At 55.2% G+C, this 25118-nt stretch overlaps 1 protein-coding gene across 2 annotated transcripts; it reads left to right on the forward strand.

Moving 5' to 3' along the window:
• Positions 1-3526: 3526 nt before the first annotated feature.
• PRX (periaxin) lies at positions 3527-23632 on the forward strand. Of its 2 annotated transcripts, XM_033224975.1 has the most exons (7): positions 3527-3782; positions 9040-9083; positions 9167-9265; positions 9391-9516; positions 13905-14061; positions 18698-18894; positions 19542-23632. In XM_033224975.1, exons 4-7 carry the CDS (start codon positions 9490-9492, stop codon positions 23430-23432), a joined length of 4272 nt encoding a protein of 1423 aa, XP_033080866.1. In that variant the 5' UTR covers positions 3527-3782; positions 9040-9083; positions 9167-9265; positions 9391-9489; the 3' UTR covers positions 23433-23632. The 2 variants fall into 2 exon arrangements, with proteins under 2 accessions (XP_033080866.1, XP_033080867.1); XM_033224976.1 differs by lacking the exon at positions 9167-9265.
• The last annotated feature ends 1486 nt before the right edge of the window (positions 23633-25118 follow it).

The following is a 25118-nucleotide window of genomic DNA, read 5'->3' on the forward strand; positions in this document are numbered from 1 at the left end:
AGGAAAATCTCTTGAACTCAGGGGGCAAAGGTTGCAGTGAGCCGAGATCATGCCACTTCTCTCCAGTCTGGGCGAGAGAAGGAAAACTCTGTCTCAAAAAAAAAATAAAGAAAAAGAAAAAAAGAAAAGAACTCACAGCAGGCCAGGGCCTGGCACAGTGGCTCACACCTATAATGTCAGCACTTTGGGAGGCCAAGGCAGGAAGATCGCTTGAGGCCAGGAGTTTGAGGCCAGCCTGGGCAACATAGTGAGACCTGCATCTCTCAAAAACAAGAAAACAAAAAACTCACAGCAAACTAGGGAAAGGAGCTTCCTTAACCTGATAAAGCGTATCTACAAAACACGGACCGCTAACGTCCTACTTAATGTCAAAAGGTTAAATGCTCTCTCCTAAGACTGAGAACAAGCAAAGATCTCTGCTCTCTGAGACAAGGGAAGAGAGGGGGTGGTATGTACCAGCCTCCCTTTTCTGTTTGATCCTGAGCAGAGAGAGGGAGATTTTCTTCCCCACTCTAGCCTGGCTGATAGCTCAGCCTCTTTCTGCCGTCACGTACCTAAAAGCTCAGTGCTATTAATACTATGTCTCTCCAATAGCTCCTCAGGGCCCTCCTCATGGCCCTGCTGACCCCTGGACCTCCTCTTACCTTTCCCTCACACTCTCACCTTAACCATTTTCCCAAAGGGCCTTTGTACAGGCTGTTCCTGCTACCTGAAACACACCATCATTCCTTCACCACCCATGGCTTTGGGTTAACTCCTATATATCTTCCAGGTGCAAGCTCAAATGCCACTTCCTCCGGGAAGCCCTCTCTGATTTCTCTTCCTAGGCTGGGGCAGGCACCTTTTCTGGACTTCCCCATCAATAATTTGACCTCTCTGCCTATGATTGCTCCATCACAACCCTCCTCTTTTTGGGTTTGTTCCCTGCTGGACTGTGAATGGTGTGGACGCAGGCCTGAGCTGTCCCAGTCACACTGCGTCCCTAGCACCATCCAGCCTGGGACTGGACACAAGACCAGGTGCTCACTGAATGTTTGCTGACGGTGAATAAAGGCCTGCTCTGTTTCTCACCTCGTCCTTTGCCCGCATTTGTCCCTCTGCCTGGAACCCCCCTCCTTCCTTATTTCCTTAGCTCCCTCCTCCTTAATCTTCCAGTTTGACTTCATTTTATTATTATTTATTATTATTATTATTTTGAGACAGAGGCTCGCTCTGTCACCCAGGCTGGAGTGCGATGGCACAATCTCGGCTCACTGCAACCTCTGCCTTCCGGGTTTAAGCAATTCTCCTGCCTCAGCCTCTCGAGTAACTGGGATTACAGGTGCCCACCACCACACCCCACTAATTCAGTTTGACTGCAGATATCACCTCCTGCAGGATCCTTTCCTGAGTCTGCCCCTTCCCCGCTGGGGTGGAGTTAGATCTGTTGATGTCCCCTGTGCCCGCAAAAGACCTACCACTAAACACGGCTTGTGAGTGTCTGTTGAATGAATACAGGAACGAAAGAACGTTTGCGTGAATCAATGAAGGAGAGAGAATGCAACGAGGTAAGGGTCTCCTCAGGCCCATTGGGAGCCCCGACCATACCATCCCTTCTACCCCTCCCAGGAGGAGGGCTCTGGCTGGCTTCTGGCCACACCCCAACCTTTGGTTGCTGCCAGGCCTGGAAGGCATTTCCCAGAGCTCAGCACATTCCTGCCTTCCTCGGTGGCTGAGAGTGGGCAGGGGGCATTTCAGAGAGAAGGGAGGGAGGCCTCCAGCATTCCGGGATCCTGCCATCCTGGCCTGGTCCCCCATGCCCTCCGAAGTAGGTCCCAACCCTTGGTGTGAGATGGGGGACAGGTCTGCAGAGGGACCACCCAGGCTGGTGTGAGGGACAACAGTGCCGACGGAGGCCAGGGCTTGGTGTCTGTGCCTGGCTGGACAATGGGGCAGAAGCTGCTGACACGCACTTTGGGGGTAATCCCCCAGCCTCAGCCCAGCCCAGGCTTGGGGCCTGGGTTCAGAGAACGACGAGCTTCCGAGGCAGCAGCCGGGTGGGTTCAAGTGGTATGTGGGGGTACCTGTGCTCCCTGTGCCGCCCCCCGGGGTCTGGTGAGTCAGGGCAGGCTGGGGGCTGGGCCAGGGTCTAGGGGATGGGGGTGAGGCCTGGTAGCCTTGGCTTGGGAGTCAGGCAGGTCTGGGTTCAAATCTGAGCCCCTGCCAACGACCTGCTATGGTGATCTTGGGAGAGTCACTTACCTTCTCTGAGACTTCTTGTCTGCAAAGTGGAAGGGGCAGAAGAGTGTAGCAGGGTTTTTGTGGTCCAGGAGAACAGGGGTTGGACCTCAGCTCCACCACCTCCTGGCCACATAGCTATAAATTGGGCATAGCCAGATGCGGTGGCTCACGCCTGTAATCCCAGAACTTTGGGAGGCTGAAGTGTGAAGATCGCTTGAGCCCAGGAGTTCAAGACCAGCCTGGGCAACATGGTGAAACTTCATCTCTACAAAAAATACAAAAATTAGCTGGGCATGCTGGTGCATGCCTGTAGTCCCAGCTACTTGAGGGGGCTGAGTCGGGAGGATTGCTTAAGCCCAGGAGGTTGAGGCTGCAGTGAGCCATGATCACACCACTGCACTCCAACCTGGGCGACAGAGCAAGACCTTGTCTCAAAAAAAAAAAAAGGGTGGGGAGCATAAGGACCCCATTTTACACCCTTGATTCAAAAGCAGGGCTTGAGCATTGAGCATGGCACTTAGTATATAATAGGTGTCCCCCTAAACAGTAACTCCATCAGACAGAGAACTGGGGGTCCCCTGTGCCCAGTTTCACTCAAAAGGGGTCAAAACCCCCCAGCAAGACGAGCTAGCCACTTAATTTGTGTGAAAAATAATACCAAATACTCATTTTTTTTTTTTTTTTTTTTTTTTTTTTTTGAGACGGAGTCTCGTTCTGTCACCCAGGCTGGAGTGCAGTGGCCGGATCTCAGCTCACTGCAAGCTCCGCCTCCCGGGTTTACGCCATTCTCTCGCCTCAGCCTCCCAGTAGCTGGGACTACAGGCGCCCGCCATCTCGCCCGGCTAATTTTTTGTATTTTTTTTAGTAGAGACGGGGTTTCACCGTGTTAGCCAGGATGGTCTCGATCTCCTGACCTCGTGATCCGCCCGTCTCGGCCTCCCAAAGTGCTGGGATTACAGGCTTGAGCCACCGCGCCCGGCCCCAAATACTCATTAGTAACCCTCATTCTGTGCCAGGCATTGTTTTACATTTTCAGTCTCTTGACTCATTTAATCTTCACCACAACCCCATAAGGTAGGTACTCTTACTATCCACAGAGAGAGGCTGTGACTGGCGGCAGGTCACCCAGCCAGGAAGTGGTCGAGCTGTGATTTGAACCCAAGTTGACAGGGAGAGGGAGTGGAAGGAGTTTACGGTAGAGGCCATTGGCCAGGCCGGGGTCCTGGAGCCAGGAAACGGTGGGGCTGGGGTGGGGTCCTGATTCTCCAAGTCGAGGAAGTCAATGTGCAAATCCTTGAAGCTGAGCTCATGGCAGAGGTCTCGGCCCAGGCAAGAGAGAGGCGGCTGGTGGCTGTCTCTTGGCCCCCAAGGCTTGTGGATAGATGTAGCTGGAGGAGGGGGATATTTGTTTCTCTACCACCCACCCTCTGGTGACGTCACACCTCCGCAGCCAATGGCTGGGATCTCTCTCTCCTTCCCCTCCCCATTCCTTTTCCCCCCCAGCCTAGGGCTGGGGCTGACAGACGGGACCAGGAGCTCTTGAGGTGTCTGGAGGCTCAGCGGTAAGAGATCAGCCGGCCAGTCCCCTCCCTGGCCAGGCTGAGACACTGTGGGAATGAGGTTCAGGGTCCCGGGAGGTGCTGGGAGGCGGCCTGGGGACTCAGGAAGCCATGTGTTGTAGGTGTGTGAAAGGTACAGACTTTGGAGCCAGTGGTTCAAATCCCCTTTCCTCTCCTTTCTGGCTGTGCAGCCTTGGGCAAGATACTTCATCCTTTGTGCCTCTGCTTCCCCATCTCTAAAATGGGCTTATGTCCCCAGGCCACCTCACAGGGCTGGCACCAGAATAAATGAGTTGCTGCTTTTAAAGAGCTAGGGCAGCCGGGAATGTTGGCTCATGCCTATAATCTCAACACTTTGGGAGGCCGAGGAGGGAGGACTGCTTAAGCCCAGGAGTTCGAGACCAGCCTGGGCCGCATAGAGAGGCCCCATCTCTACAAAAAAAAATTTCTTTTTTCTTTCTTTTTTGTTTTTTTTTTAAGACGGAGTCTCACTCTGTCGCCCAGGCTGGAGTGCAGTGGCCGGATCTCAGCTCACTGCAAGCTCTGCCTCCCGGGTTCACGCCATTCTCCTGCCTCAGCCTCCTGAGTAGCTGGGACTACAGGCGCCGCCACCTCGCCCGGCTAGTTTTTGTATTTTTTAGTAGAGATGGGGTTTCACCATGTTAGCCAGGATGGTCTCGATCTCCTGACCTCGTGATCTGCCCGTCTCGGCCTCCCAAAGTGCTGGGATTACAGGCTTGAGCCACCGCGCCCGGCCAAAAATTTTTTTTTTTTTTTAAATTAGCTGGGTATGGTGTTGCATGCCTGTGGTCCCAGCTACTCTGGAGGCTGAGATGGGAGAATGAGTTGGGCCCAGGAGGTCCAGGCTGCAGTGAGCCGTGATGACACCTCTGCACTCCAGTCTCAGTGACAGAATAAGACCCTATCTCCAAAAAACAAACAAGCAAAAAAACACCAGAGCTGGGGCAGAATGTCTGGGGTGGTTCCCTGGAGTAGGATGCTAGGGAGGCAGCATGGATCCTGTTGGTGGGAGGCTGGTGCCTGAGCTGGGTTTTGTCTCTCAGCCAAAGCTCCCCTCTGGTAGCAGAGAAAGTGGGGGCCACTGAGGAGCAAAGGTTGGATGTGCAACACTGTGAGATGCACAGCCCCCTCCCTCCATACTCTCCCTATTGCTGTCAGAGACGAGTTTATATTAATTGAACACTTACTATACACGAGGAATATTCTAAGCACCCGCTGTTCTCTCACAAATCTTCAAAGCCATTCTTATTGGCTCCATTTTACAGATGGAGAAACTGAGGCCCCAGAGATGAAGGATCTTGCCCAAGTCCTCACACCTGGGAAGTGCTGGAGCAGGGACTAACTGAGGCAGCCAGAGGTCACCGCCTTAACTCCCCCTGACTCCCTAGATGGCCTCGGATAATGTTTAGAGGTCTGGATGAGTCAGCTCAACCCCCGACCCCCATTACTATGGGAGATCACGCTGGTGGCTGGGGAAAGCTGAGGCTCTGAGCAGGCAGGGTTCCCAAGTGAAGTTGGTGGCAGTCACCAGGGAAAGAGGGCCAGAAGGGCAATGCCCTCAGCCCATCCCTCAGCAGCCTCCAAATGACAACCCCTCGCTCCCAGCTGCTCTGAAGGGCATGAGTCGCATCTGAAATGGATATCTCAGTTGTACCCACTCCAGGGAGATGTTACAAAGATTTAAGGAGCCAAGACAGGAAGGATCTTACTTAGCACATAGTAGGTGCTCAAGAAATGAGGACCCTGGGGATTCTGAAAACTCTGGCATATGCCAGGGTCATGCCACAGTAACCGCCCAAGAAATAGGCTGCTGGCACCTGGAGTGTCTGCCTGGTCCCAGTAGATCTGCTCCTAACACAAGGCAGGGACCGCCCCTCCAGGAGCCTCCCCACCCCTCCTTCCCCTCCCTCGTGGGATAGGCAGAGCTGGGAACACAGAGTCCTCTCTGTGGGTTTCCTTCCGAAGCTGCCCCCACCTTACCCCAGGAGCTGGGTACGTGGCTCAGGAAGGGCACAGTTGGGCTAAATATAACCTGGGCTGGGTGCCTGTCCCAGAGAGGGACGAAGAAGGAGGGCACTCTCTCTTGTCCCTGCCCCGCCTGAACTTCCTGTGCCAGGCTCCGGGCATGACCCTCACAGCCACGGGCCTGGGACAGACAGCTTGTGACCCAGGAGACCCCCTCCACTACCACCACCAAGGTCCAGGCTTCTCATGCCCCCAGCTCAGGACTCTGTGCTGTGTCTCAGTCCTGGGTAAGGGAACTGAGTTCGCTTTCGCACCTGGGCTCAAGACTCGACTCTGTCACCGTGATCACCAGTCTCTTAACTCTCATTGACTCATCAGTTAAATGGGGTCCCACAAGTATGTAAAGCGCCTGCCCGGCCCAGGCCCGGCACCTGGCCTGGGTGTGCTTCTAGCACGGCTGACCCTCTCCTGCCCAACCCAGCTCCTGCCCCAGTGTGCAGAGCCACCCACGCAAACTAAGGTGAAGCAGGGGTGAAGGGCAGGCACGGGTCCTAGTTCTGTCCCTTTCTGGCTGAGTGACCCCTCTGTGAGCCTCAGTTTCCACCCCTGTAACAGACACAACATCTAGGGTGATTTTGAGGCCTATGGGTGCTAGCACATGGCCCAATTCAGAGGAAATGCCCCAGACATGGCAGACAAGGTCTCAGTGCGGGACCAGCTAATATTACTAACCACTCAATACCCATCAGTTGTTATTATGATTGGCCAGTTAAAGCGCTGGAGCTTTTTTTATATTTATTTTTATTATTTTTTTTGAGATGGAGTCTCGCTCTGTTGCACAGGCTGGAGTGCAGTGGCGCGATCTCAGTTTACCACAACCTCTGTCTCCTGGGCTCAAGCAACTCTCCTGCCTCAGCCCCGGGTAGCTGGGATTACAGGCGCACACCACCATGCCTGGCTAATTTTTGTATTTTTAGTGGAAACGGGGTTTCGCCATGTTGGCCAGGCTGGTCTCGAACCCCTGACCTCATGATCCACGCACCTCAGCCTCCCAAAGTGTTGGGATTACAGGCCTGAGCCACGTGCCCAGCCCGCGCTGGAGTTTTTAGACAAGTTCAAGTCCTGGCTCAGCCTGGAAGGGGCAGGGGCCTCACAGGAAGGCCACAGAGACCAGGACCCCTAGGAGATGCAGAAAGAAGCCCTCTTACACTGTGTGTGTGTGGGGGGGGCGTGGGTGCTGTGGGAGTGTTAAGGGGTCCACATGTCCTCTGTCCTGCCTAGTGATGGTCTATGAAGGGCCATTGTGTGGCCAGGGTGGGTGGGCAGGGGCGGAATGCAACTGAGCACAGCAGACGGGCCATTGTGTGAGGGAATGTGCCGCGTGAGGCCTGACCTTTCCCTGTGCAATAGGGGTTGGCGGGTTGGCATGCCAGGTGGGGGCTGTGGGGACAAGCCCAGAGTCGGGAGTTGGGGGAGACAGTATTCATCTCCATTTTCCCAGATGGGCCTGGCGGATGGCTGCATGTGAATTTCAGCTTTGCCTCCTTCTGGCTGTGCTATGAGGCCTTGAGCAAGTTCTTTTGGCCTCTCAGGAAATGGGGTTTTCCGAGGTGAGATAGAAGCTGAAGGTCTAGCATGGGGACCGGCAAATACTAACCACTCAGTACCCATCAGTTATTATTACCCAGATAAAGGGCTGGAGCCTTCAGACAAGTTCAAGTCCTGGCTTGACCATTTGTGATCTGGACTAGTGATATCCCTTCCCCCAGCCTCAGTTGTCTCCTCTGTAATGGGCTCAGTAGTAGCTGATTGCACAAGGCTGTGCTGAGGGCCACGTGCAGTGGTGCCTGTGGGGCGCTTGGCAGAAGGTCAAGGCCATAGGAAGTTCTTAGTAATAATAATGGCCTGACAGGTGCAGTGGCTCATGCCTGTAATCCCAGCTCTCTGGGAGGCCGAGGCGGGTGGATAACCTGAGGTCAGGAGTTCGAGACCAGCCTGGCCAGCATGGTGAAACCCCAGCTCTATTAAAAATACAAAAAAGTAGCCAGGCGTGGTGGCGGGCACCTGTAATCCCAGTTACTCGAGAGGCTGAGGCAGGAGAATCACTTGAACCCAGGAAGCAGAGGTTGTAGCGAGCTGAATTCGCACCACTTAACTCCAGCTTGGGCAATAGAGTGGGACTCTGTCTCAAAAAAAAAAAAAATAATAATAATAATAATAATAGCAAGTATTTATAAAGCACCTGCCAGGTGCCTGGCACTTTATACTTATTAACTCATTTGATCCTCGGAACAGCTCTGCAAGGTAAGAGCTCTTATTCTCTCCATTTTATGGATGAGGTAACTGAAGCATAGAGAGGTGCTGTGATTTACTCACTGGGAGTACATGGGAGTGGCTATAATTATTTTATAGTGTCGGGAGGCTGAGGCAGGAGGATACATGAGCCCAGGAGTTGGAGATCAGTTTGGGCAACCTAGGGAGACCCCATCTCTATAAATTAATTTTAAAAATTAACCTGGTGTTGCCAGGTGCGGTGGCTCATGCCTGTAATTCCTGCACTTTGGAAGGCCAAGATGGGCAGATCACTTGCAGTCAGGAGTTCAAGACCAGCCTGGCCAACATGGTGAAACTCCGATTCTACTAAAAATACAAAAATTAGCCAGGCATGGTGGTGCATGCCTGTAGTCCCAAGGTGCATGCCTGTAGCCCCAACTACTTGGGAGGCTGAGTCAGGAGAATGGCTTGAACCCAGGAGTTCGTGGTTGCAGTGAGCCAAGAGCACGCCATTGCACTGCAGCCTGGGTGACAGAGCAAAACTCTCTCACAAACAAACAAACAAACACACACGTAGCCAGGTGTTGTGGCCTGCACCTATGGTCCCAGCTACTCAGGAGACCGAGGTGGGAGGATCGCCTGAGCCCAGCAATCGAGGCAGCAGTGTGCTGTGATTGCACCACTGCACTCCAGCCTAGGCATGGAGTTAGTTAGACAGAGTTAGACCCTGTCTCAAAAAGCAATTATTTTTTAGTGAATTTGGCCCCCTCAGTTGGCCAAGATCTTTGGCACAGGGGCCTTGCTGCCAGAGAAGCCTCAGAGTCAGTTTTGGCTTTACTGTGTGTTGTCCAGCTGAGTCATCCTGGGTAAAGGTCTTCTGAGGATCAGTTTCCCACCTGCGCGATGGGGATAGGGTATCAGCAGAACACAGCAGGGTAAGGCACTCAGGAAGCCATCAGTGGGTGTTAGCCAATAACACTGCTCTCATTATTCTTCTTAGAGCCCCGGACCCAGGAGGCCCAAGGAGCTGGAGGTGACCCTCAGGTGAGTGCTGGCTGGTGCCACATGCCCCTCCCCAGCCCTCCCTCGCCTGCCTAGAGCTTCATGTCCTGGTCTTTCCCTGGCAGGCAGCAAGAACCCCGCGGAAGGGCGTGAGCCCTGCAGACAGCTGTGCGGTACCTAGGGCTGGGCTCCTATTAGGAGAAAGTGCCTGCGCCCAGGCAGCGGTGAGAGGACAGCTGGGGTGGGGCCCTTCTCCCCTTCCAATACCCACCCTGCTGTCTCCCTGTAAGCATGGCCTCCACCTCTCATCCCCTCCTGGCCTCAAGCCTCCACTGCTGTCCTCCCGCAGGCTCAGAGGCAGCTGCTCCATGCAGAACTGAAGCTGGTTCTGCAGCAGAAAGGGGAGAGGACACAGGAGCCTGGGGTGCAGGTGCCTCCCAGCAACGCCATGGAGGCCAGGAGCCGGAGCGCAGAGGTGAGTGCCCACGTGTCCTGCAAAGCGCACTTGAGGACAATGGGGAGGCACAGATTAGGGCAGCAAGGAGGCACTTTCTGGCCTCTCTGTGCCTCATTCTCTCCATCTGTGAAATGGAAATAGTAACAGGGTCCATTTTATGGGTCACTGTGAGGGGAAGAAAATTAACATATGTAATGTCCTTACTGCAGTGTCTGGCGCAAACTAAGACTCAAAGCAGTGAATTCATTGGTGCATAAAGGAGCTAAGTTAATAAGGAGCTAAAGAAAATCCAGCAGAAACCCTTCATCAGAAGAGGCAGTAAATGCAGGTGCAGTGACTCAGGCCTGGAATTCCAGCACTTTGGGAGGCCGAGACAGGAGGATCGCTAGAGCCTAGGAGGTTTGAGACAAGCCTGGGCAACATAGGGAGACCCTGTCTCTACCGGGAAAAAAAATTACCCAGGTTTAGTGGCGCATTCCTGTAGTCCCAGCTACTCAGGAGGCTGAGGTAGGAGAATCACCTGAACTCAGGAGGCTGAGGTTGCAGTGAGATATGATTGAACCACTGCCCGCCAGCCTGGGTGAAAGAGCAAGATCCTGTTGCATTAAGTCTCCTGTGTGGAAAGAATAAATTAGAAAAACAAAGTAAAAAAAAAAGAAAAAAAAGACCCTGTCTAAACACACACCACACACACACACACACACACACACACGCACAACAAAAAACAAAAACAAAAACAAAAAAACACAAGGGCATATAATGTAGGGATTAAGGACATGGGCTTGGACCCATGGCTCAAATCCCAACCCTACCACTTCAGCTGTGTGGCCCTGGGCAGATGAACTCACCTCTTTGAGCCTCTGTTTCCCTATCAGTGAAATGGAGGTAATGGGGCCGGGCGCAGTGGCTCACACCTGTAATCTCAGCACTTTGGGAGGCCAAGGCGGGCAGATCATTTGAGGTTAGGAGTTTGGGACCAGCCTGGCCAATATGGTGAAACCCCATCTCTGCTAAAAATACAAAAATTAGCCGGGCATGATGGTGCACGCCTGTAGCCCCAGCTACTCGGGAGGCTGAGGCAGAAGAATCGCTTGAACCCAGGAAGTGGAGGTAGCAGTGAGCCGAGATCATACCATTGCACTCCAGCTTGGGGGTTGCAGCGAGACTCCATCTCAAAGAAAAAAAAAGAAAGGGAGGTAATGATCTCCACCTCTGAGAACTCACGCTTGAGCCATTTGCAGAGTCTGGTGCCGAGGAAACCTCTTTGTTGTTGTTTTTTTTTTTTTTGGAGGCGGAGTCTCGCTCTGTCGCCCGGACTGGAGTGCAGTGGCCGGATCTCAGCTCACTGCAAGCTCCGCCTCCCGGGTTCACACCATTCTCCTGCCTCAGCCTCCCGAGTAGCTGGGACTACAGGCGCCTGCCACCTCGCCCGGCTAGTTTTTGTATTTTTAGTAGAGACGGGGTTTCACCGTGTTAGCCAGGATGGTCTCGATCTCCTGACCTCGTGATCCGCCCGTCTCGGCCTCCCAAAGTGCTGGGATTACAGGCTTGAGCCACCGCGCCCGGCGAGGAAACCTCTTTGAACGGCAGCTGCTGTCACTGTTACTGAGATGGTGGACTGGCATCCACCGTGTCTTACTGTCTACCAGGCACAGAGCGGGTCTACTCTTACAGGGGCCAAGCTGATACTAGGGGTGAGAGGCAGTAGGTAGAGCGCCAGGAGTTCTCTGCCTATGGGATGGCCTATGGGTTCTGGAGTCACAGACCTAAGGTTGAGTCCCAGCCACTTAACTTGCTACAGGGCATTAGGCAAGTCACTTTATCTCTCTGGGCCTTAGTGTCCTCCTCTGTGACTGCCCAAGGCTGTGGGGAGGGGATGAAATGAGATCCTGCAGGCTGGGTTGGGTGGCTCACACCTGTAATCCCAACACTCTGGGAGGCTGAGGCCAGAGGATCCCTTGAGCCCAGGAATTGGAGACCATCCTGGGCAAAACAGCAAGACTCCAACCGACTTTTTTTTTTTTTTTTTTTTTGAGACAGAGTCTTTCTCTTGTCACCCAGGCTAGAGTGCAGTGGTGCAATCTTGACTCACTGCAACCTCTGTCTCCCAGGTTCAAGCGATTCTCCTGCCTCAGCCGCCTGAGTAGCTGGGATTACAGGCACCTGCCACCACACTGGGCTAATTTTAGGGCTTTTAGTAGAGATGGGGTTTTGCCATGTTGGCCAGGCTGGTCTCAACCTCCTGACCTCAGGTGATCCGCCCACCTTGGGCTCCCAAAGTGCTGGGATTATAGGCATGAGCCACCGCGCCCAGCCTGACTCCGACTCTTAAAAATAAAAAGAGGCTGGGTGCAGTGGCTCATGCCTGTCATCCCAGCATTCTGGGAGGCCAAGGTGGGTGGATCATGAAGTCAAGAGATCGAGACCATCCTGGCCAACATGGTGAAACTCCACCTCTACTAAAAATACAAAAATTAGCTGGGCGTGGTGGCACGTGCCTGTAGTCCCAGCTACTCGGGAGGCTGAGGCAGAAGAATCGCTTGAACCTGGGAGGCGGAAGTTGCAGTGAGCCCAGATTGTGCCATAGCACTCCAGCCTGGGTGACAGAGCGAGACTCCGCCTCAAAAAAAAAAAAAAAAAAAGAGATCCTGCACATAAAATGCTGAGTCCAGGCCTGCTGAGCCAAAGGGTGGTACTTGGTGGTCATGCTGTTTCCTGCAGCCCCAGCCACAACTCTTCTTAACCACACTGCCCTGCTCAGCCAGCCCCCTAGTCCCTCGGGGCCACTGCTGTGGGGCATCTGGCCTCGACCTGCTCTCCCTCCAAGTCCTGGGCTCAATTCCACTCCGTGCTGGCCCCGATGCACTGGAAGTGACAGCATCCTCTCAGATCCCTGCTGCAACCTCCTTCCAGTATGCCTATGTTACCCTATTTTGCAGCAGAGAAGTAGGTCCATAGAGGGCAAGATTCTTCCTAAGACACACAGCAGATTGGATTCCTAGACAGGATCCAGGTTTGTCAGTGCCTCTTCTGGGAAGCCCTATTGTGAATCCCACAGTGGCTTCTGGGCCAGGTCCAGTCTGCATCATTTACAGTAAATACTGGGAATGCCATGTCTGCCAGTCCCATTCATTACCCACGCAGACCCCCTTCACTGGATTCCCTCTCCTGTGGGCGTTTCGCAGGTCTTCGGGTCATTGAATTTACAATAGAGCACATTCTCACACACATTCAAGCCTGCAGGGAGGCAAATCCCACTCCCTGTCCCCCGAATCCCAGACGGCTTGAAGGTCCAGCCAGCCCCTTCCTCAGAATCCCATCCTCAACTATTCTCTTGTTCTGCTATAATTAAAGCCCCTCCCCCATAGTTCAATCCGGCTTGGAGAATATGGGTCTCGGGGCCAGATGCCAGTGGCTCATGCCTATAATCCCAGGGCTTTGGGAGGCTGAGACAGGAGGATCTCTTGAGGCCAGGAGTTTGAGGCCAGCCTGGGCAATACAGTGAGACCCCTGTCTCTTAAAAAATAAAAATTAAAAATTAGCTGGGCATGGTGGCGCATGCCTGTGTTCCCAACTACTTGGGAGACTGGAGCGGAAGGACTGCTTGAGTTTAGGAGGTCCAGGCTGCAGTGAGCCATGATCACACCGCACTCAAGCCTGGGGACAGAGTCAGAGACCCTGTCTCCCCCCACAAAAAAATAATATGGGTCTCCAATCCCAGCTCCAAATAACCCCCCATAAATTCCGGCCACATTCCTATCTTTGGCACGCTTCTATACCCCATTTGGCTCTTCCTCCCAGGCCTGTGCTCTCCTACCCCTCCTACCCGCACCAACCCCCAGCCCCGCCCTCCCGACCTGACCACGCCCCCACGATCCTGGGCCAATCTCTCAATCACAACTCAAATTCTCTCCAGACCACTCTGACGCAGTCCATCCCCTTACAACCCCGTCTCCTCCCCTAAACCCTTTCGACTGCAGCTCTAGAGCCTCAGAGAGGCCAGCCGGCCCGCGGAGCTGTTTAACGGTTCCGCGGGTCCTAGAAAGCCAGTCGCCCGCGGGCTTGCTTAAAGGGGAGAGGCCGGAGTGGGTGTGTCCCGACGTCGCGGCGCCGAGGGTCGTGTGCCCTGAAGACCCGCTGAACAGCCGCTCCTGGCCGGGCGCGGTGGCTCACGCCTGTAATCCCAGCACTTTGGGAGGCCGAGGCGGGAGGATCGCTTGGGCCGAGGAGGAGTTCGAGACCAGCCTGGGCAATGTGGCGAGACCCGCCCCGTCTCTAAATATATATAAATATATACATATATATGTATATAATATATGTATATGAGCCACTGTTGAGCGCAATGGTGGGCTCTGGGCGAGGTCTGGCCCTAGAGCCCCAGCGCTACACCTCGCCGCCCTCTGCAGGAGCTGAGGCGGGCGGAGTTGGTGGAAATTATCGTGGAGACAGAGGCGCAGACCGGGGTCAGCGGCATCAACGTAGCTGGCGGCGGCAAAGAGGGAATCTTCGTTCGGGAGCTGCGCGAGGACTCACCGGCCGCCAGGAACCTCAGCCTGCAGGAAGGTGGGCGGGCCCGGGATATGGGGCGGGGTCGAACTGCGGGGGCGGGGTTAGGAATCTGCCTTGGGTCCAAAGAGAAGTTGAAACTGAGCAGGGGATGGGGGCGTGACCGGCGACCAGGAGGCGGGGTTAAGGGCTTGGGGCGGGGCTTTGCTGACTGTTCACAGCAAACTCCAGAGGTTCACTGTCTGGGTGCGAGTTCCACATCCCCCGTTTACTAGCTTGTGATCTTTCTGTGCCTCAGTTTTCTCATCTCTGAAATGGGACTTATTCTAGTATGGGGTTATTATGTATTGTAGATTAAACGAGTCAGTATGTGAAAACACTTAGCACATAGCTAAGTGGCACATAGTGCTTAACTACGTGAGTGCTAGTAAATGTTTTTGTTGTTGGGGCAGGAGAAAAGGGTGGAGTGAGTCACTTGGAGGGGTTGGGAAGAGAAGCTTTGTAAGTGAAGGATGTTTTAGGAAACATAGATGAAGCTGGCGTGATTTATTCATGCAACAACTATTTATTAGTGTCTTCTATTTCAGACTTTATTTATTTATTTATTTATTTATTTTGAGACGGAGTTTGTCTCTTGTTGCCCAGGCTGGAGTGCAATGGTGCGATCTCGGCTCACTGCCACCTCCGCCTCCCAGGTTCAAGCAATTCTCCTGCCTCAGCCTCCTGAGTAGCTGGGATTACAGGCGCAGGCCACCATGCCCGGCTAATTTTTGTATTTTTAGTACAGACGGGGTTTCACCATGTTGGCCAGACTGGTCTCGAACTCCTGACCTCAAATAATCCATCCGCCTCGGTCTCCCAAAGTGCTGGAATTACAGGCGTGAGCCACCGTGCCCTGCCCTATTTCAGACATTATCTTAGGTGCTTGGGCTACAGCAGTGAATAAAACAGTGAACAACAGTCCTTGTACTTATGGAGCTTACATTCCAGTGAGGAGAGACATATTTAAGCAAATTAAGTAAAATATCTAGTAAATTAGAAAGCAGTAAGTGCTACAGTTGCCAGGAGGACAAAATGTGCTACAGCTGCATTTTTAAATGGGGTGGGCTTGGCCAGGCACGGTGGCTCACACCTGTAATCCCAGCACTTTGGGAGGCCAAGGTGGGCAGATCACCTGAGGTCAGACTGGCCTTGAACTCTGTCTCTACTAAAAATACAAAAATTAGCTGGATGTGGTGGCAGGCGCCTATAATCCTAGTTACTCAGGAGGCTGAGGCAGGAGAATTGCTTGAGGTTGCAATAAGCCAAGTTCGTGCCACTTCACTCTAGCCTGGGTGAAAATCCCAGCACTTTGGTAGGCCGAGATGGGCGGATCACGAGGTCAGGAGATCGACACCATCCTGGCTAACATGGTGAAACCCCGTCTCTACTAAAAACCATACAAAAAATTAGCCGGGCGTGGTGGCGGGCGCCTGTAGTCCCAGCTACTCAGGAGGCTGAGGCAGGAGAATGGCGTAAACCTGGGAGGCGGAGCTTGCAGTGAGCTGGGATCCGGTCACTGCACTCCAGCCTGGGCGACAGAGCGAGACTCCGTCTCAAAAAAAAAAAAAAAAAAAAATGAGGTGGGCTGGAAAGGGTGAAAAGGCTAAATGAGATAAGGGAACAAGCTATGAGGCCATCTGGAAGAGGGAACAGCTAGCAAAAATGCTCCAAGGTGGGACCATGCCTTTCTTGCAGGAGAAACAGTGAGGAAGCCAGTGTCTATGCAATTGAGTTAGTGAAGAGGAAAGTAAGAGAGGAGCCCAGAGAGGTAAGGGGAGGGCATTTTTTAGAGGGCTTTATAGGACTTTGGCTTTTATTCTGTGAGGGCTGTGAGCAGAGGAGAAACATGAATTGACTGTGCTGAACTGCTGCATTAACAGTAGAGTATGGTCAAGCACGGGATGGCTCACACCTGTAATCCCAGCACTTTGGGAAGCCAAGTTGGGAGGATCGCTTGAGCCCAGGAGATTGAAGCTGCAATGAGCCATGATCACACCACTGCGCTCCAGCTTGGGCAACAGAGCAAGATTCTGTTTCAAAAACAAAGCCAATAACATCAAACAGTAGGGCAGAGTTAGAAGCAGGGAGACCAACAAGGTGGCTACTGTGATTATCCAGGTAAGAGATGAGGATGCTCAGGACCAAAAGGTTTTGGAGGTATGTATGTAGATATATATTCTGGATTCTGGATATATTTTGAAGGAGGAGCTTTGAGGGCTGGATATTAGGTATGATGGAAAGAAAGTTGTCAAGGTTGGATCCAGGGATTTTTGACTGAGGATGGAGTTGCTGGTCTCTCGAAAGTAGCACACTGAGACTAGCACTCATTTGGAGAAGACCAGGAGTGCAGTTTGGATCTGTTAAAGGAGAGGTGTGGTGTTGGACACCCACGTGGAGATATGATGGAGATGTTGGATGTGAGTCTAGCGTGGAGGAGAGAGTGCTGGGCTGCAGAGATATGCTCAGGTATTGTTAGCAGATTTATGATCTTTAAACTCCTCAATCTGGATGAGCTTCCCAAGAATTCCCAAGGGGTGACTTGAGCATGTAGACAGAGAGGAGGTCCAAGTCCTGAGGTCTGGGATAGTGTGTCTTTAAGAGGCCAGAGAGGCTGGGTGTGGTGGCATGGGGCTGCAGTCGCAGGTACTCAGGAGGCTGAGGCAGGAGGATTGCTTGAGGCTGAAAGTTCAAGGCTGCGGTGATTTGTCATTGCACCAGTGTGCTACAGCCTGGGCGAAAGAGCGATATCTTGTCTTTAAAAAAAAAAAGAGGCTGGGCATGGTGGCTCACGCCTGTAATCCCAGCGCTTTGGAAGGCCAAGAGGGGCAGATCCCCTGAGGTAGGGACTTTTTAGAGGGCTTTATAGGACTTTGGCTTTTATTCTGTGAGGGCTGTGAGCAGAGGAGAAACATGAATTGACTGTGCTGAACTGCTGCATTAACAGTACAGTATGGTCAAGCATGGGGTGGCTCACACCTGTAATCTCAACACTTTGGGAAGCCAAGGGTGGGAGGATCGCTTGAGCCCAGGAGGGAGTTTGAGACCAGCCTGACCAACATGGAGAAACCCCGTCTCTACTAAAAATACACAATTAGCCGGGCGTGGTGGCACATGCCTGCGGTCCCAGGAAAGTCGCTTGAAGCTGGGAGGCAAAGGTTGTGGTGAGCCGGGATCGTGCCATTGCACTCCAGCCTGGGCAACAAGAGTAAAACTCCATCTCAAAAAAGAAAGAAAGAAGGAAGGAAGGAAGAAAGAAAGAAAGAAGGAAAGAAAGCTGGGTATAGTGGCTCACGCCTGTAATATCAGCATTTTTGGAGGCTGGGGTGGGAGGATCAGTTGAACCTAGGAATTTGAGACTGGACTGGGTAACATCAGCCTGGGCAACATAGTGAGACTGTTCGTAAAAGAAAAGAAAAGAAAGAAAGAAATCAGGGAGAGAGAAAGCAAACATCTATGGAGACTGACAAGGAACCCCTAGAGAGGCTCCAGAGGGTGTGGCACCTTGGAAGCCAAGGGAAGCAAGTGTATGAGAGAGAGTGAAGTTAGATCAGATGCTGAGTGGTTTAAGCAGATGAGGCCTGGGACTTGACCCTTAAACTTACTACACAGAGGTCACTGCCTGGGACCTTGAGAGGAGCAGTTCAGATGTGTGTGTGGGAAAGTAGGGTCAGAGGTGTGATTGAAGAACTGGTAACAATGCTACTGGAGAACTCAATACCTTTTGCCTATTAAGGTGAACAGATCAACAGGGCAGGAGCTCCGGGGGAGTGAGGCCATGACAACCTTGTTTTTTTTTTGTTTTTTTTTTTTGACACGGAGTCTCCTCTGTCGCCCAGGCTGGAGTGCAGTGGCACCATCTCGGTTCATTGCAAGCTTGGCCTCCCTGCAAGTTCCACCTGCTGGGCTCACGCTATTCTCCTGCCTCAGCCTCACGGGTAGCTGGGACTACCGGCTTCTGCTACCACGCCCAGCTAATTTTTTTTTTGTATTTTTAGTAGAGACAGGGTTTCACCGTGTTAGCCAGGATGGTCTCAATCTCCTGACCTCGTGATCCGCCGGCCTCGGCCTCCCTAAGTGTTGGGATTATAGGCGTGAGCCACTGCGCCCAGTTGACAACCTTTCTTATGGGAGAAATAATAATGTTTGTATGCTGATGGGAATAATGTAGACGAGAAGGACAACTGATGATGTGGGAAGAGGAGAGAATTGCTGGAGGATGTCCCTGAGAAGGCGGTGGAGGGATTGCCCTGAGCTAGGAGTGGGGTTAGTTCATCCCCAGAAACAGGAGAGTGGAGTAAGTCGCCGCAGGGGAAAGGGGGTGAACAGACAATGTGGGAGCTTCTGGAAGTTCCCTTCTGATTCTGTTCTCTCGGTAAAAGAAACAAGTCAATATCTGAAACGTAAGGATGGGTAGAGGAGTGACAAGGTGCTGGCGTGACCTGAGAGGGCGCGGCTTTGTTCATTGCAGGGGGCGGGGATAAGGTCATGGGGCAGGGACTAGCGTAACTGCGACTCAATCCTGCGCTGGGGACTGGAGAGACTAAAATTTGGGGCGGGGCCGCACCGCGGGGCCTTGGCGCAAGTGGGCAGAACTAGGCCCGGGTGGAGCCGGGAGATGCCCACGTGCTGCGCACCTCCACCTCGCCTGCAGGGGACCAGCTGCTGAGTGCCCGAGTGTTCTTCGAGAACTTCAAGTACGAGGACGCACTACGCCTGCTGCAATGCGCCGAGCCTTACAAAGTCTCCTTCTGCCTGAAGCGCACTGTGCCCACCGGGGACCTGGCGCTGCGGCCCGGGACCGTGTCTGGCTACGAGATCAAGGGTCCGCGGGCCAAGGTGGCCAAGCTGGTACGCGTGCTTAGCCCGGCCCCGGCCCTGGACTGCCCCAGCGATCCGGTCTCTGCGCCGTGAGCCCCATTCCCCGCCACCATGGGCCAGCTTTGCCCTCTGTCTTGTCACTAACCCAAGCTAATCCCACCCTCTGCCCCTTCCTCTCTGCCCCAAACTCTTCCCCAGGGAGGGGGACAGACCCACCCCAGCCCAGGGCCCTCACCCACCTCGGAGAGGCGTCCCCACCATCGGATCCAAGCTTGCTAGGGGTCCTGACCAGGCTACTTGGAACCAGGGAAGCCAGATTCCAGCCTGAGTGCGGCCCAATTACTGCTGAGTGGCCCTGGACAAATTTATTTCCCTCCCTGGGCCTCGGCTTCCCCATCTCTAGAATGAGGATGTTGGGGAAAATCCCAGATCAGGACCTAGAAGTCTTGGGTCCCAGTCCCCATACTCCTGTTGACTCATTTGGAGATTCTAGATGGCTGCCTGCCTTCCTGGGCACTCATGGTGAAAAGGCAGGCAAGAAGTGGGGATGATGTTTGGGGGACAAGATACTTGACCCAGGGCATCCCCAGCCTGGTCCAATACCAGGTGGGGCTTTTCCTGTCCACTCCCAGCCTCCCACTGTCCCACCGCCTCCCGCCTCTCTCCTCTTTCCCCAGAACATCCAGAGTCTGTCCCCTGTGAAGAAGAAGAAGATGGTGCCTGGGGCTCTGGGGGTCCCCGCTGACCTGGCCCCTGTTGACGTCGAGTTCTCCTTTCCCAAGTTCTCCCGCCTGCGCCGGGGCCTCAAAGCTGAGGCTGCCAAGGGTCCTGTCCCGGCCGCCCCTGCCCGCCGGCGCCTCCAGCTGCCTCGGCTGCGTGTACGAGAAGTGGCCGAAGAGGCTCAGGCAGCCCGGCTGGCCGCCGCTGCTCCTCCCCCCAGGAAGGCCAAGGTGGAGGCCGAGGTGGCCACAGGGGCTCGTTTCACAGCCCCTCAGGTGGAGCTGGTTGGGCCCCGGCTGCCAGGGGCCGAGGTGGGTGTCCCCCAGGTCTCAGCCCCCAAGGCTGCCCCCTCCGCAGAGGCAGCTGGTGGCTTTGCCCTCCACCTACCAACCCTTGGGCTTGGAACCCCGGCTCCGCCTGCTGTGGAGGCCCCAGCCGTGGGGATCCAGGTCCCCCAGGTGGAGCTGCCTGCCTTACCCTCACTGCCCGCTCTGCCTCCACTTCCCTGCCTAGAGACCCGGGAAGGGGCTGTGTCGGTAGTGGTGCCCACCCTGGATGTGGCAGCACCGACTGTGGGGGTGGACCTGGCCTTGCCGGGTGCGGAGGTGGAGGCCCGGGGAGAGGCACCTGAGGTGGCCCTGAAGATGCCCCGCCTTAGTTTCCCCCGATTTGGGGCTCGAGCAAAGGAAGTTGCTGAGGCCAAGGTAGCCAAGGGCATCCCTGAGGCCAGGGTGAAAGGTCCCAGACTTCGAATGCCCACCTTTGGGCTTTCCCTCTTGGAGCCCCGGCCTGCTGCTCCTGAAGTTGTAGAGAGCAAGCTGAAGCTGCCCACCATCAAGATGCCCTCCCTTGGCATCGGAGTGTCAGGGCCTGAGGTCAAGGTGCCCAAGGGACCTGAAGTGAAGCTCCCCAAGGCTCCTGAAGTCAAGCTTCCAAAAGTGCCCGAGGCAGCTCTTCCAGAGGTTCGACTCCCAGAGGTGGAGCTCCCCAAAGTGTCAGAGATGAAACTCCCAAAGGTGCCAGAGATGGCTGTGCCGGAGGTGCGGCTTCCAGAGGTGGAGCTCCCCAAAGTGTCAGAGATGAAACTCCCAAAGGTGCCAGAGATGGCTGTGCCGGAGGTGCGGCTTCCAGAGGTGCAGCTGCCAAAAGTCCCAGAGATGAAACTCCCCAAGGTGCCAGAGATGGCTGTGCCAGAGGTGCGGCTTCCGGAGGTGCAGCTGCCCAAAGTGTCAGAGATGAAACTCCCAAAGGTGCCAGAGATGGCTGTGCCAGAGGTGCGGCTTCCAGAGGTGCAGCTGCCGAAAGTCCCAGAGATGAAAGTCCCTGAGATGAAGCTTCCAAAGGTGCCTGAGATGAAACTTCCTGAAATGAAACTCCCTGAAGTGAAACTCCCGAAGGTGCCTGAGATGGCCGTGCCCGATGTGCACCTCCCAGAGGTGCAGCTGCCGAAAGCCCCAGAGATGAAACTCCCTAAAATGCCCGAGATGGCTGTGCCAGAGGTTCGACTCCCCGAGGTGCAGCTGCCAAAAGTCTCAGAGATGAAACTCCCCAAGGTGCCCGAAATGGCCGTGCCCGATGTACACCTCCCAGAGGTGCAGCTGCCCAAAGTCTCCGAAATGAAAGTCCCTGACGTGAAGCTCCCGGAGATAAAACTCCCTAAGGTGCCTGAGATGACCGTGCCCGATGTGCACCTCCCTGAGGTGCAGCTGCCGAAAGTGTCAGAGATTCGGCTGCCGGAAATGCAAGTACCGAAGGTTCCCGATGTGCATCTTCCGAAGGCACCAGAGGTGAAGCTGCCCAGGGCTCCAGAGGTGCAGCTAAAGGCCGCCAAGGCAGAGCAGGCAGAAGGGATGGAATTTGGCTTCAAGATGCCCAAGATGACCATGCCCAAGCTAGGGAGGGCAGAGTCCCCATCACGGGGAAAGCCAGGCGAGGCGGGTGCTGAGGTCTCAGGGAAGCTGGTAACACTTCCCTGTCTGCAGCCAGAGGTGGATGGTGAGGCTCATGTGGGTGTCCCCTCTCTCACTCTGCCCTCAGTGGAGCTAGACCTACCAGGAGCCCTTGGCCTGGAGGGGCAGGTCCCAGCCACTGAAATGGGCAAGGTAGAGCGGGCGGAGGGCCCCGAGGTGGCAGCAGGGGTCAGGGAAGTGGGCTTCCGAGTGCCTTCTGTTGAAATTGTCACTCCACAGCTGCCCGCTGTGGAAATTGAGGAAGGGCGGCTGGAGATGATGGAGATGAAAGTCAAACCCTCTTCCAAGTTCTCCTTACCTAAGTTTGGACTCTCAGGGCCAAAGGTGGCTAAGGCAGAGGCTGAGGGGGCTGGGCGAGCCACCAAGCTGAAGGTATCCAAGTTTGCCATCTCACTCCCCAAGGCTCGGGTGGGGGCTGAGGCTGAAGCCAAAGGGACTGGGGAGGCAGGCCTGCTGCCTGCCCTCGATCTGTCCATCCCACAGCTCAGTCTGGATGCCCACCTGCCCTCAGGCAAGGCAGAGGTGGCAGGGGCCGACCTCAAGTTCAAGGGGCCCAGGTTTGCTCTGCCCAAGTTTGGGGTCAGAGGCCGGGACACTGAGGCAGCAGAACTAGTGCCGGGGATGGCTGAGTTGGAGGGCAAGGGCTGGGGCTGGGATGGGAGGGTGAAGATGCCCAAGCTGAAGATGCCCTCCTTTGGGCTGGCTCGAGGGAAGGAAGCAGAAGTTCACGGTGAGCGTGCCAGCCCAGGGGAAAAGGCTGAGTCCACCGCTGTGCAGCTTAAGATCCCCGAGGTGGAGCTGGTCACACTGGGTGCCCAGGAGGAAGGGAGGGCAGAGGGGGCTGTGGCCGTCAGTGGAATGCAGCTGTCAGGCCTGAAGGTGTCCACAGCCAGGCAGGTGGTCACGGAGGGCCATGAGGCGGGGCTGAGGATGCCTCTGCTGGGCACCTCCCTGCCCCAGGTGGAGCTGACCGGCTTTGGGGAGGTGGGTACCCCAGGGCAGCAAGCTGAGAGTACAGTCCCTTCAGCAGAGGACACAGCAGGCTACAGGGTTCAGGTGCCCCAGGTGACCCTGTCTCTGCCTGGAGCCCAGGCTGCAGGTGGGGAGCTGTTGGTGGGTGAGGGTGTCTTCAAGATGCCCACCGTGACAGTGCCCCAGCTTGAGCTGGACGTGGGGCTAAGCCGAGAGGCACAGGCGGGCGAGGTGGCCACAGGCAAGGGTGGGCTGAGGCTGAAGTTGCCCACGCTGGGGGCGGGAGCTGGGGTGGGGGGCGAGGGTGCTCAGGGGCAGCCCCCAGGGGACGAGCGTACCTTCCGCCTCTCACTGCTCGACGTGGAGCTCTCGCCACCCGGGGGCAACCACGCTGAGTACCAGGTGGCAGACGGGGAGGGGGAGGCTGGACACAAGCTCAAGGTACGGCTGCCCCGGTTTGGCCTGGCGTGGGCCAAGGAGGGGGCCGAGGAGGGTGAGAAGGCCAAGAGCCCCAAACTCAGGCTGCCCCGTGTGGGCTTCAGCCAAAGTGAGATGGTGACTGGGGAAGGCTCCCCCAGCCCCGAGGAGGAGGAGGAGGAAGAGGGCAGTGGGGAAGGGGCCTTGGGGCGCCGGGGCCGGGTCCGGGTCCGCTTGCCACGTGTAGGCCTGGCGGCCCCTTCTAAAGCGTCTCGGGGGCAGGAGGGCGATGCAGCCCCCAAGTCCCCCGTCAGAGAGAAGTCACCCAAGTTCCGCTTCCCTAGGGTGTCCCTAAGCCCCAAGGCCCGGAGTGGGAGTGGGGACCAGGAAGAAGGTGGGTTCCGGGTGCGGCTGCCCAGTGTGGGGTTTTCAGAGACAGGGGCTCCAGGCCCAGCCAGGATGGAGGGGGCTCAGGCTGCGGCCATCTAAAGCCCCTGGGCAGATGGGGATCCCTTCTTGCCTTCCTTTCTCTACCCCCTCGCTGTTGTGTGTGTGATAACTAGCACTAACCCTAAGAGGGCTGGGAGGTGGGTGACTGACCATGGCCGGCGGGGAGGCCTGCTCCTGTCTCTCTGGCAGGAGTGCCTGTACCCCACCAAGCCATGTGAATAAAATAATCCGGAAGTAGCTGTGTATTCGTCTCCTCTGTGTGCATAGGGGGTGGGGAGGGGCAGGAGTGGGTATAGGGGAGATCCAGAGAAGGCAGTCTCCAAAGAGGAGGGGGTCACTTGAGCCTGGCCTGAGGGGAACATCGGGTGTGAGGGGAAAAACAGGTCATACCTGGTCTGAGAAGAGTCAAGGCAGGTTGGGCGCAGTGGCTCACTCCTGTAATCCCAGCACTTGGGAGGCCAAAGTAGGAGGATTGCTTGAGCCTAGGAGTTGAAGACCAGCCTGGGAAACACAGAGAAACCTCATCTCTACAAAAAATAGCCAGGCATGATGGCCTGTGCCTGTAATCCCAGCTAGTCAGGAGGCTGAGGTGGGAGGATCACTTGAGCCCGGGAGGTTGAGGCTGCAGTGAACCATGATGGCGCCCCTGCACTCCAGCCTGGGCAACAGAGCCAGACTCTGTTTCAACAAAAACAACAACGAAGAGTCAGGGTGGCCTTGGGGCAGGCCCTGGTGGGAGGGGAGACGTCCCTAGCCCTTGAGAATTCCCAGGGGTTGTTAAAGAGGACTCTGGGACATTCCCTGGCAGAGCACAGCTTCGGGACCCCTCTGCCAGGGAGCCTGCCTGTCCTGGGGGACCCACTCCTACCAGGCTGGTTGCTCCCCACCTGCCCTCTGCCAGCGTGGGCACTTCTGCACATCCTGGCCTTCTGTTTGCTGTCTGGCTGGTTTGACTGCCCTGTCCAGTCTGGCCCCACCCAGGAAGGCTGCTCCTGCTCCCCTTTTCAGGATTCTGGGTTCAAAGCCTCTACCCCAAACACACAGCCGCCTCTTGGAACTAGGTCCCAGGGTCCTCAGCACCCGTCAGTGCTGGTCTCAGCTCCCAGGGACCATGGGCCATCCATCCCTGTCATCCCAATTCAGGATCTAAGTCCCCAGGTTCCCACCAGGGCCTCCGGCCTCCTCCACGTCCTCTCTGTGATGTCTCACATTGGACTAAGGAGACTCAATATCCAGTTCCGAGTCTCACCCTGACAGCCCCCCACTCTCCTCACATCTCCCTATCCTGTCTCATTGGGTGAGGGGCCTGGCAGAATCCCCCACTCACTTGAGTACCTTGTCCCTTCAAGCCGGCCCTCCTCGGGTCACTGTCTCACCACACACTTTTTCTTTGCCCCCACCAAACATGGCGGGAGCTATCTACGCTCATGGTGCACACCCATTTCCAAGATCCCAACATTTGGGATTTTCCTCCTACCTTGTCTGTGTCAGCAGTGACCTCCCTGTGGCCACACCTGAGGGTTTCCTTTTTCTCTCTTGTCCTGACTCTTCAAGGCCCCTTCCATCTTCCTGACACTTGCTCCTCTCTTCCCCACACCTCTCTCTCCCTGTGTTCCTTGGGCATTCGAGGTTCCTCCTGGGCCTTTGTCCGCCCCCACACCCTCCCTGGGGTGTGTCACCACCCCCCCAGTGGCTTCTATGCCTCCTCTCTGTGCTGACAACTCC

The sequence above is a fragment of the Trachypithecus francoisi genome, unplaced genomic scaffold, assembly GCF_009764315.1.
Source record: "Trachypithecus francoisi isolate TF-2019V2 unplaced genomic scaffold, Tfra_2.0 Lachesis_group12, whole genome shotgun sequence".
Classification (NCBI taxonomy): Eukaryota; Metazoa; Chordata; class Mammalia; order Primates; family Cercopithecidae; genus Trachypithecus; species Trachypithecus francoisi.

Coding starts and splice junctions, on each gene's coding strand:
- PRX (XM_033224975.1), top strand. CDS start 9,490: ATGGAGGCCAGGAGCCGGAGCGCAGAG. Junction 9,517..13,904: donor CCAGGAGCCGGAGCGCAGAG/GTGAGTGCCCAC, acceptor CGCCCTCTGCAG/GAGCTGAGGCGGGCGGAGTT. Junction 18,895..19,541: donor GGGCCAAGGTGGCCAAGCTG/GTACGCGTGCTT, acceptor CTCTTTCCCCAG/AACATCCAGAGTCTGTCCCC.